Source organism: Camellia sinensis, chromosome 14 (genome assembly GCF_055761805.1).
Source record: "Camellia sinensis isolate YWXY chromosome 14, ASM5576180v1, whole genome shotgun sequence".
NCBI lineage: Eukaryota > Viridiplantae > Streptophyta > Magnoliopsida > Ericales > Theaceae > Camellia > Camellia sinensis.
Window position 1 is genome coordinate 12,595,212 of NC_138974.1, and position 13,324 is coordinate 12,608,535.

At 36.4% G+C, this 13,324-nt stretch overlaps 1 protein-coding gene across 1 annotated transcript; it reads right to left on the reverse strand.

Moving 5' to 3' along the window:
• Positions 1–7,526: 7,526 nt before the first annotated feature.
• On the reverse strand, positions 7,527–11,505 carry LOC114286338 (zeaxanthin epoxidase, chloroplastic). Its single transcript, XM_082906929.1, has 5 exons — positions 11,109–11,505; positions 9,835–9,899; positions 9,689–9,749; positions 9,009–9,155; positions 7,527–8,334 (listed from the first exon to the last, which is right to left on the reverse strand). Exons 1-5 carry the CDS (start codon positions 11,380–11,382, stop codon positions 8,204–8,206), a joined length of 678 nt encoding a protein of 225 aa, XP_082763055.1. The 5' UTR covers positions 11,383–11,505; the 3' UTR covers positions 7,527–8,203.
• Positions 11,506–13,324: the final 1,819 nt, after the last annotated feature.

The following is a 13,324-nucleotide window of genomic DNA, read 5'->3' on the forward strand; positions in this document are numbered from 1 at the left end:
ACGTAATCCCAATACGTCCGACATCCCAATTTATATTTAGTACGTTTTAAGTGGTTGTGTACTTCGTGCATACCATTAAGTAAGAATGTGATAGTCACATACAGTTTAGTATTTTAATAACTTATTAGATGAATGTTTGTGTTCGCCTATAAGTACAACTGGCTTACAGTTTTTGTTATGTTTTATTTTTTTCTCAAACATATTCTACGTACCTTTGCTTAAGCCATATTTTAATTTTATGAAAGTTTTTGTGTTTCAACACATGAATGCAGACCCTGCCTACATGTACTGTGTGTGAAAGTTTACTTACATATAAACGTACACACAACGACAAAATTATGAAAACGTGGCCTCCCTAACTTCAATAAGCAGTTAACGAAACTCCCGTTCACACCACACACCCCACATCAACATCACCACCGTCGGCGCTAACTACTTATAATTTACCAAACGCATACTCATCATCGTACTACATATAAATTAATTCAAATAACAGCATCCCACATCACACTAAACGCGACATGCAGCTAGTCAGTCCCTTAAACTCATTGACACCTAACTGATGTTCACTCAACACAATGGACTGGAACGTGTGGCTTATTTAACTCGTAAACCAATGTCAATCTGCTTTGGTTGACACATTACCCATCAACCAGTAACATTCTAGTTTCATACACTTGTATACCTTCGAGTCACACACAACTTTCTGTATCGTACATGACATCCCATAATGCGAAAAACACACAACTATGTAACTTACATACAACGTACATCCCACATAAAAACCGATGCCTCCCTAACTCCAATTAACAGTTACTAGAACACCCATTTACACCACACTCCCGCAAATTAACATCACCACTGTTGCCAATAACGAATTACAATACGCCACCCGTGTACTCAAAGTCGTACGACATACACACTATCTCAAATAATAGCATCCCACATCACTCTAAAACACTGTCATGCATATTTTCAACCCCTTCCACTCATGCACACCTGACTAATGTTCATGCATATCTCAGAGAAATAAACAATCAACATACTTTGCAGACAAGCACATCATTCATCAGAATACACATACATTACACAGAATTGCAAGCAAAACATATCATAATATTTCCCTAAAAAATATTCCAGCTAATTTCAGACAGAATGTTGTGCACGCCCGTCACCCATTAATTCACGACCAACCATCCACCAAACTAAACTACCACTATGAACAAACCACAATATGTGCTAAATAATATAATGTGCATAACCCAAAAGATAAACATCTACGCATCATAGCGTACACAATCTGGAAAACCCACATTCTAGCTTCCTAATATTATACCTAAAAATAATTGTATGTGCGCCCCTACACACTGTGAACACGCCATATGTGCGTAGCCCTCACTCAATCCAGATCGTTCTTCAATCCACGCAGCGGGTCATTCACAAAAGACTTCACCATGATCGCCCGCAACACACTGTAGTTGCCCCCATGTAGCGATCTTCTAACTTCCACATGGCGCACATACTGGTGCATCACAGCACACACAATGATAGCACAGTCAAGCCTGTCCAATAATTTCACATCACATGTTATTAATGTCATAAGTACAAATGAAGACAATTCATGTACTGTACCAGGGTTTGTCATTGAGAAAATTAAAATGTGCTTACGATTCGGGATGTTGTTGTGGACAGTCCATAACTGACTCTAGCGGCGGGTCATAGTCCTGGGTATCAATCGACTGATTTCCAATGGTCTGCCTCTGCACCTCTGACACAATGTCTTTCTACACCACCGCATATATAAGTCAGCCAATACAGTTGTCATGTGGACACAGACACCCATACAATTTAACATGTTCAAATCTTACCAGGGAAAGTGCCTCCATGTAGTGTACGTCCACAATTCCGTTCCTCGGCCTCATCGAGTTAAAATGCTTCCAACTCCCATCCTCAGTGTCATACACGACCAGCGTCCAGTGTGAGTCTTTGCAAAGCGGGAAATGTACGTAACGGAAGAGCTTAGCTGCACGCAGGTTGTCCAACACATACCTATTCCTTGACCGTACGTTGTTGTTCTTCATCATGTCCTGCATCACCATGCGAACATGTTACACATTATTACATCGCATAAACAAACATAACATTCACAATCACAAACTTACTAGACATATACTACTGAAGAAATAAGATTTGTCTGTAGCATCAACGCCCTCATTTATCCTCTCCTACTCAGCATTTAGCAGAATAGCATATGCATCGATCACCTGTGACATTTTCACATGTTGGATTATTGCATGGTTGAAAAAAAAAAACAATAAACATCAAACAGATTGAATAAATCCCCTAACTTACATTCCCCCGTATCTCAGATTGACGCACAAGTGATTTCACATCCGTGAAATACACAGCAACACCATGACCCTGCCCGTCCCACATCACAACACTGCATACAACACACAACACACGTCATCGCACAAAAAAATGTATTACATTAGCAACGATAAATCTAAACACTTACTCCGTACATACCTATCACCATCTCTGTTGTACGCGTCAGTTATCTTCTTCTTCTCCGCAGCTGTCATCATTTTCCACACCGCGTGTTTGTTGTTAATGTCAAATCCTGACTTCTTCTTTGGTTTTACGTCAACATCATCCACCTCAATTACATCCGTGCACCCAGTATTATTGGCATTGCAGACTACATTACTCATGGATGAAGGAAGATGCACCACGTTCAATTTGCTCATCTGCCCACTTACACCCACGCACTCAACCCCCGTTAGTGTAAACCCCTTCCTTTCTTTGCGTTTGACATCCCACATAAAAGAACTTTTCCCAACATTCAACCTACCACCTTCTGCCATGTTTGGACTGATAATCACCACCTCTGTTCCAGGCATTACACCATGCTGCATTTCACTAACACTGTTTGTTTGTTCCCTCACCGGTGTGACATCCCAAACTGGAACTGCATCCCTATTCACTACAAACACTCTGTTGGGGGTGGCATTTTTTGTTAGGTCTGCAACATGTTCGTTTCCACTCAAACCATAATTCACACCATCTACATTCATGTCTACATGACGAAAAGCCCGTGTCACGTTATGGACTTCACGCTCCGCAAGCTAATCCTCTAAAACATTGATTGGCCATTGCAATTCAGCATTTTGAGTGTTGAGTTTCTTCACCTCATCGTCCTTTGCTTGCATCAAGCTTCCAAAACCTCCAACAAGATGCAACGTTTGCACCTCATTCGCCTGCCTCAGTCTGTCCACTTCTGCACGTAACTCTAAAATCACAATGTCTTTCTCGTTGATCTGTATTTCAAGCTCCACAATTTTCTCCGTAGCGTAGCAAACGTGTATCCCAACATCCATTACGTGCTTGCCTGCGTTTCGTGGAACATCCCTGGATGGTGTCTGAAAACGGACTGAAGACGAACCCCTTTCTACATTTCTACCATAAATTCCTCCGTCCACACCCTCCACATTACCATCCACTCCTATATCAACAAAATCATCCTCATGCACACCACCACCGAATTCCTCAATTGCATTTCCAACACTCCTACCGTAGTTTACCCCATCCACCTCAAAAAACTTAACCTCATAGTCTTTCTTCATCAATCGTCCAACATTCAACATAACAAATATATGAACAATTATGAAACGATGTCTCGTATAATACAATCATAACTACAATTTACTATTACCTGAAAATCCACATGCCCTGATAGATTGACCCCACGTGCCGCTGTTACTAATGTGGCAACATCCCACTTCATGAACCTGGGAAACGCGACTGTAGATTTCGGCGATATGATCGTTGAATGTTCACAGAGCCAATACTGTACCCCACATCACACACAACAAACAATACGATCCATGTTAGCTACATGACTACACCGCGTACAACATATAACAAATCACTTGCAATTAATGGCACACCCAGAGGAAAAAAAAAAGAAGAAGCAAACTAACAATCAATGCGACGACACATCCGGTGACTTTTTCAAATGTTCGATAAAATTCCCTCACCGAACTCATCAACGAGCTACGTATTGCCCCCGTCTAATCGTAGGTTTTCATTGCATCCAAATTATCCACATACCGAATTAGAGCCCAGCTGATTGTTTCCCCAGAATTTGAGAAGAATAATTTCCCACAAGCATATAAACATAGCAACTTCACAGTGTCTTTCACATCATGAGCAGTGCTACCCTCCGCAGCTTCGACTAGTAGGGTCCGTATCAGTTTCGAGGTTATTCGACTAGTGTTAATACACCTACGTTGTACGAAATCTGACGGTGGCTTAGGTTGGGAGGTCAAATCAAGGCAACCAAACCCACATTGTATCCCAAATATTAATTTGATGTCTTCATCGCTTACGCACACTCTTCGTCCTCCAATGCGAAACATCCTGTCCCGCGCATTGTACGCCCGGATGATATTTACCACCAATTTGTCCCTTTTGCGGAAGTCCGCCTGGTCAAGTTGATTTACCAAAATTGCTTCAAACATCAACCAGAACGGTGTTTTCTTAAGGTGCACAAGGTGTTCGTCTCGCAGATTAAGCACGTACACTAACTTCACAATGCCTGCAATGTTCGACCGGAAGTTGAGCCTCATACAGTTAAGCTTCGATGTCGCACTTGGACGATTAACAATTTTTGTCTGTTTGAACAAAATCCGTCCTTGTCTACGTACCGCAAGTTCGTTTGCCATTGTTTTGCTGGCTGCATCTTGACGTTTACGCTCACATGAACGTGTCCATGGACTATTTGTCCTCCTACCACCTGCATTTAAAAAATCAAATCAAATATCAGTTTCAAAAGCATAACTTTCAAAACAAAAAAGTTTCGTAACTACCTTACACTATTATAACACGTCAACACCACACGCACAGGGTTTACAACAAAAAGACTCTTCACAGTAGCAGGTACTTATTAAAAAAAAAACATTGGAGTAACCCCGTCCAACCAGTAACAATAACAACATTACGATATTTTCACATAACATTTTATATTAAAGTTTGACTTTATAATGTACGGAAATTACATATCATACAGTTATAACGGAATGGACATACCAACACCAACCTAACGTAACACATCCTATTTTCAAAATGCCCACATGCAAATAACGACGTAACCCCACAATATTTTTCCCTTCACATGAATACAAATCTAATGTGTGACGACCATCCCTTACCGTTCCAACCAACGCAACATTGACATCCACACAACTACGTAGACTAATGCCCAACACACATCTCAAAGACAATAAAACATTTTAACTACAACCACATCAAAAAAATTGGAAGGCCCACATACACACACATTACATTATTAACACACCCCACCACTCTCAGCGTTTTAATAGGAAATACAGTTGGTCTTTATGATTGCGACACCACACACCTACCTACGTAAACAACTACGCACTACAACCTTCTGATTTTGCCCAACATAATTAGCACTTAAACATGTCATACGTAACATATATCAACAACCACAATGGTAGAATCCACTCATCGTCGATGACTGTGAACAAGTTTTGTAAACACGAATCGGAACATAAATTCTGTAAACAAAATCATGTACTTAAGTTTACCAATCATTGTTGACGAGTGTGAGTAAGGTACTCCTCCGCCGTAATATTCCTGTAAACGTCGCACGGTCGGCACGTCGCACCACTCTTTACTGTTTATCACAAACCAAAGACTGCAGAAACACCAAAGCGATTCTAGACGCAACGCTTTGAATCTCCAAATCTTTGTAAAGCCACACCAAATCTATAACGTGGGTTACAATTGACTGAATTTGAATATTGAACCACCGATTTTCACCCCTCAATTTTAGGGCAATATTCATTTACATACCAAATTGAGTGGTGTTTCCAATTTGGGAGATTTGAAACGTTAAGGGTCAGGGCATGTGGGTCTGATTCCCATATTGCAAAATCCATCAACGTGACACCCAACCACATTCATCCGTTACGTTAGTGAAACCCCCACACGGGTTTGAACTTAATGGCATTATAGTCATTCAATGCACATGAGGACCAAATGGTGCATAAGAAAACATTTGGGACCATCCACACCATAAGTTCAAAAATGGGGATTTACCAGTCAATTCCCCTTGAATTTTAGGATAAATTATCAATAAATCTTATTTTTGAAATTTTTACTACCTATTAAATCCTATTGATAAATTTATCAAGTGATAAATTTATTAATTTATTTATTTTTTTATAAATAAATTTATATTGATAAATTTATCAATCAAAATCTAAAGATAAAAAAGTCTAATTAATGGAATTGCCCTTAAATTTTAGGGTGATTGACCTAGAAATCCCAAATGAATGACTTGTGAATTAATCATCCTAACTTTTATTTAGGCCTCGTTTAGAAAGCGACCGGTTTAGTAAAAAAGCCAAAAAGCCAACAACCCATATCAAAAAGTCAAAGATTTTCTTTTCTCTTTACTTTTTGCACATTTTTTCTTAAAAAGTCAAAAAGTCATCCCACACATACAAATTTTTTTAACTCATATTTTAGCAAAATAACTAAAAAGTTACTAAATTAATCTGTTCCCAAACGAGGCCTTAATACTCTTGGAAGTCTCATTATCTGCTAATTTCCGTTTTTGCCCATTGTGGTTAATTAGTAATGGTAATTTATGATTGTTCTGCATTCTATGCTCTGACACATCTAGAAAAAAAAGCTTGCTATAGTCTTTTATGGTTTTCCACATTGGGTTGACCCACCCACATTTGTACCTGCCCCGTGAGACGTTTGGAAAATGTTCTAAAATATATGTAAACCATGTTTGAAGTTCATGTAGGGTAAGGGAGGGAAATTATTTAAGGTTCTTAGAGTATCATGTGTGCATATTCTTTAATTAATTATCATTTAATATGTTTATTTATGTTTCCTAATCACTCAATACAATAGCCCACCTATCCACATTTTTCACCAATCACAATGTTATAAAATATCACGTGTTCATATTTCGAAATTATTGAATAATTACTCGTAATGGAGGAGTATTTCGAAATGAGATTGGTGTGAAAATTTGTGTGCCAAGTGTGTTAAACAATTCTGAAGAGTTCCTCCTATGGGAATGGATGTCTTGTGGGGTGGTGGCTTTGCTTATTGAAACATGTCATGTCGATGCGAATTGTTAATCAGAACGCAAGCCGAAAAGTGTTTGCTAGGCTGTTTTCCCAAGTCATGGTCAACATTTAAATTATACCACAAACAAAGCATTCAAATGTGTTTTCATATCTACACAATTGCAAATTGGGGTAAAGTGCTTTTGACTCATGTACCGAAACGAGACAATGTTATTTATATTAAACGAGGTAACCAATTGTTTGGCGAAACTAAGGACGAAACATCCTAATATTTAAATTTGAAATGTAACGAACGGCGTGAATGTGAACGCACACCATCCACCATGACATCGACATTATTAGCATCATAAGAACACAATAACATAGTGTTGTCCCCCATCCCTTCAATGAAATAAAACAAACATGTGATTAAATTCAGGAAAAAAACCATACATTGAGTCCGTGTTAAGTATGCTACATGACACCCGTGTGATGTGGGAAAAAATGTAACCATACAACAAATATGCATCATACAATGTGCGTTCGTAACCACATATGCTAACCGTGACCTATCACGTGACCCTGTCACATAATGCCGCGCATCTACCATTGCCACACCGCAATGCAACATTACCCATTCCCCCACACAAATCAAACAAAATCCAAACACAAAAACAAAGCACATTTTAGAAAAATGTAGTCGCAAGGAAACCAAAAACACTACTTCATTTCTTTGCAACTTCCCAGCCCGTCAACCGCAATCAACACTCCACCGAACGTTATTACCTTCAGCACCCCCACCCCGGAATTCAAATATACAGACAAAGACACCACCCACGCACGTCCTTCCCAAAGGTAGACATCAGAACAACGTAATCAACGGGATTTACCACTCCCCTTGTCAAAACATTACACACTACAATGAAGGGTAAAAGCGTCACAAAATCAATCCCAAAACACACAAACGGAATCTTCCTTATATCATTACCAAAAAAAACAGCACTTCTAAGGGTATTAAAAAATACGGAGGACTACTCAGTTCAAAACTCTCCCAAATGGGATTTTACAATAATTTTCCCTAAACTTTAACCAGTGGTCTCTGAATTATCACTTGGGTCTTCTTCACTCTCTGGTTTACTTTCAGAGCCCTCTGATTTTCCAGAAGCTTCCACATTCTCTAGCTTTGAAACACGAAACATTGCTAGATGGATATCCCCTTCCAACAAAGAAAAATCATTTAAACAAAATTAAGATGATTATAATTGAAATTTATGTATATACAAATGTATGTGTGTGTGTAAGGCTTTAAAACCGAGTAAACATTCAATGTAACAGTGATACCGACAACGTGGTATCATCAACAAATAATAAAACCTACATGGCAAGGATGAACGCCTACTTGTCAGATAAAACTACCTTACCACATATGCATAGGAGGGTAAATTGTGAGACATTATTGGATGGTGATACTGATGATGTGGTATCATCATCGCATTGAAGTTTTTTCCCCCCTTAAAATCAATGTTATAACTCAAGACTTGCATAGGCCTTTGGTGTTGGAACCATTGTTATCAAATTGTGGATGAAATGGTGAATTGTTTTGCTAAAATAATGATTACTGATTTGCATTGAATTATGAATATAACTAATTGATCTCCATTTTTATTTCTTGATAGAGAGGCGAAAATGACATCGTTTCATGCATTATGCAAGCATAAACAAAATTGAATAGCAATGAATTGGAAACAAGTGTGGTTTCCGATTCTAATAAGTGTGCTTTTGTTTTTTTCACCATCAATTTGTTACCAACTGGTGGGTATAGCATTCCAACTTACGCTAAACCCAAAAGTAGAAAAGTAAATGGATAAGATCAAGATAAAGAAAGAGTACCAAATGTAATATAACTTCCAGATGGTGCTGTAGCAGCAACACCGGGTCTAAGCCGTTTTTCACCAATGAATGTACCATTGGTGCTGTCTAAATCTGTCACAAAAAGACTCCCATCCTTCTTCTGCATGCGAGCGTGCAGACCTGACACTGTTTAAGATTGGAAAGAAAACCAAATGAATACACAAGGGAAACACAGCCGTTCCATTTAGTCACACGAATTAATTTGAATCTAGTCGAAGTTTCTCTCTAATTCGTCATCAGTTTACTCAACTAATGGTTAATTGATTATACACATTAGTTCTGCAATCAACACAAAAACTTCCATAGAATCAGACACAAAATATATATGAATAAATGGATAAGACCCTGCAAAATTTGTTGGTGGGATTCACATCTAAAATATCATACCCATCCATATACATTCTGGTTTCTGTATTCTTAGACTCATCCTTATTCTTATATGCATAGAAGATCGTTATACTAAATATAGTTAATTATGGTAAGTAAAGTCCAGTCAAGCAAGAAAAATGCTCTATGAGTGGATGATTTAGTAAGCACATACAAGTCATGTATAGATGTTTCAAAGCCCATTTTTATTTTTTATTTTTTACATTTTATTTATACCATTGAGCTACACGGGGATAAGCAATGACTAATCAACAATTCAAGTTTTTGAGTACCTGTTGCAACAGGTATTACCATATCTGCTTTCTCAGGAGCACGCCCAACGGTGACTATCTTCTGAAGAATCAACAAAAATATATGGTTAACATTTTGTGCATAGTATTAACTAAATAACCATAAAGATGACAATTGAAGTACTTACTGAAGTTATTTCGAATGCACTGGGCATTGAAACCTTATAACCTAGGTGTCTGGAGTCACCGTCACCTATATAGTTACCAATTTGTATATACATCATGTATTGTCATGTTTGAATAAAAGGTACAAAATTGAAGGGCAAAAAAGAGGTACAAGTAAAATGAGATATAGCAAACTTGATTAGTTCAAACACTAACCAAATGATCTTTAGAAAGCTCCTGAACAGAAGAAGCAGTAAATTTTGGAATTTGACAAACGAAAGGTCCAAACAAATAAATTTTATAGTCTTCCAATCAAAGAAGAAATCTTTATATTGAGAAATAGACCAGCATGAGTATGTGGTATAAATGTCATCCGATTTTGAGAGTGAATTAAAAGATAGAGCTTCCAATTATGATAATATAAGGACATATTACAAACAAAATTTGCACTAAATTAAAGGTCAAATATTTAGCATATTGGCAGTGTGCAAAAACTAATTTTGATGGGTATAGTGAAGCCAGGGAGTTCATCCAGAAAATAAACAGAAATAATTTCAGATTACAATTTCAAACCACAAATTCAACTGAAAGCAACATGGCAGAGACTGAAGAACAAGAAAATAAACAAAAAAACCAAAAAACAAAAAAAAAAAAGGTCCCAAGAAGTTTTAAGGAATGGAATTCCAAGAAGCAATATCAGTTCAGAATACAGTGGTGAATAGGAAGACCAAAAATGAACCAGTTAAATTACAAGCAATTCCCAATTTAATTTTGGGGGAATTCTACAAAACACACCGTAACACATTGGGTTGTAAGTAACTAACACCAATTTGGGCATAATTGAAGACCACCTTAGACATGACCAAAAAAACATGGTACATGGCCAACTTTGATTTCACAATTTGTTGGCCCCACCACCACCACAATGGATCATAATCAACACCAATTTAGACCTAGAATATGATATGCATCATGTGGTATGACCCTTTAGTTCCACATTATAAAGCAATTAACATTGTGCCACATAGATGTAGACCACTTATTTTGGTTCAGCTGATAATGATTAGAGAATGAATTGGTTATATCATGAATTAGCTGCAACTTGTGTCTATACTCACTTTTGCTTTTGCAATTATGGGACTTCACTTTAGTAATAGAAAAAAAATAAAAATTTATTTAATTTAATCGAGTATATAGCCCTGATCGAACAGAATGGCAAAAAAGAGCCGAATGGCGAAAAAGAATTCAGATAGCCTGACCCCTTTATAGAAAGCTGAGAAGAGCAGTATTGACTGACCTACAGGTTCAAGAAGCCATCTTTCTGAATCATCTGTTGCAGTGGTTTCAACCCCAGAAGCACTTATGGGGACAACTAGGTTCCTCTGTTGCCTTGTTTTGAGTCTACTACATGGTAGCTTTGAGGGTATGTTCTTATTAAAGCCCAGAAAGGGGACAGATATAGAATGATGAGAACATGGTTTGGAGTGGAGATGAGGAGATAGAGAACAACTAGGCCTTTGAGGGTTTGGAAGCAGCTTGGCACAGGAAAGAGACTGTGCAGATAATTCCATTTTTGTGCCAAAAAAAAATTGCTGCCAATGCTCTATAACTCACACAGTAGTATGTGGCACTCTGGTTTTGCTCTTTCATTCATATTTTCTGTGGTGGAATTGGATAGATAGATGGCTATTTTGATCACATGTGGTGTTCAGTATGTGGCACCCATTTAATGCTCTGATGGGGATTTTGGATAACAAAATCTTGACTTTGGGTTGAAGGCCGGGTTAAAAATTGAATAGCTGAATCTGGGTGGGGAAAACCCGGCCGTCCTTCCGGGTCCAGGTTAAAATTGGATCCAAAGCCTAACAAAATGTACGGATTTTCCTTTCTAAAATATAATCCCTAAAATAATTGGAATTGAACTATTATGCCATTGAATGAAAAATTATTACATACTGTTATAGGGTATCACGTGAAGGATATTCTTCAATAATAATAAATGATTACGTCTTATGTTGTCTTTCAAATATTAACATAAATATAATGGATTCTATTATTCACATCAATCATAAAAAAAAAAGAAGATATATTAGGTTCCTATCCTATTCATATGCAAAAATTACTCCATTATAGCATGCATTTGAGGTTTTGGTCATGAATTCCATATGATTAATTGTTCATGAGCTGGGGCGGGTTTTGATAGATGGGATTGAGCAAATTCATGGTAGAAGTTGAGCTTACCAACCCTAGGTAGTTTTTTTGTTTTTTTTTTTTTGAGAGTTGGTTTATTTATTATTTATTTCAAACAATCTAAGAATAGGAGAACAAAGGTAAGATTCAAACTCAAACCTGAAATCTGATTAAACAACGTCTCATTTACCAAGTTAATCCTTTTTATCTCTTTCTTTTTTTTTTGAGTAAATTACACTAACATTCCCTTGAGGTTTCTGTTTAATACAGATCCTCTTCATGTTTAAAAAATTACACTTACTCTCTTATCAGATTAAAATGACATATTTACTCCTTAATTTTTATATATATAAAATAATACAGATATTTTGTTCATGTCATTTCAAGAGAAATAACAACCATCTTCTTTGGTTTAACTCATACAAAAAATTGAATTTTTTGTATTTTTTGTATTTTTTTTTTATTTTTGTCATATATTTTTTTAATATTTTAAGTAATTTTTAAATTTTTTTTAAATACACCCAATCTAGATATACTTAAGAAGTATAATATTTTCTGATTTTTATTTTTAAATTCACCAAATAAAAAAAATATAAAAATACAAAAATTCAGTAATACTGTAATAAATGTGAATGGCGGTATTTGGTAATACCGTAATAAATGTAAGTGAACAGACAAGAAAGAAAAATGATGGTGGAAATAAAAATAAAAAATTCTATTTATATATAAAAATTTATACAAAAAATATCATAAAAATGTTGTGATCGTGATGTTGTAAATATAAATCATGTTTATGGATGTTTCGTTTTAAAGTGAAAGGTTACTATTAAACTATATCATTGTGTTTGAAAATTTTATATAAAATTTATGTTTGTATATCATCACTCAATAAGAATATGTTCATGTAGAATTTAATGATGGAAAGTTTTAGAATATAGTCATAATGACAGAGAGAAGAAATGATAGGAACAAGTTCAAAATGGACATTTAGAAAATTTTACGGCATAACATTAGCAATCCGGAGGCCAATTTGTAATGAAATTACAAACCTCAAGGAGGAGAATGTAATTTTTCAAACATGAGAAAAATATCTGTATTAAATAGAAATTTCAGGACGTGTTAATGTAATTTACCCTCTTTTTTTTTTTTTTTTTAAATAAATAGAATTTCATGGGTGACAATATGTGGGGATTGCAGCATATGCCAAGCACACACATCAAAATTAACGCTAAATGTCTAAATCTAATATTAAAAAACTGTTTTAGGAGTTTTGCTCAAATAACCATATTATTGACTTTATTTTGCTAAAAGATAAGTTAACAG

What these genes read in the sequence shown, in the direction of transcription:
- LOC114286338 (XM_082906929.1), bottom strand. Translation starts at nt 11,382, where the DNA reads ATGGAATTATCTGCACAGTCTCTTTCCTGTGCCAAGCTGCTTCCAAAC. An exon ending in ATGGCTTCTTGAACCTGTAG is followed by an intron (nt 9,900 to 11,108) that starts GTCAGTCAATAC and finishes GTAACTATATAG; the next exon opens with GTGACGGTGACTCCAGACAC. An exon ending in TGGAAGTTATATTACATTTG is followed by an intron (nt 8,335 to 9,008) that starts GTACTCTTTCTT and finishes CTTTGTTGGAAG; the next exon opens with GGGATATCCATCTAGCAATG.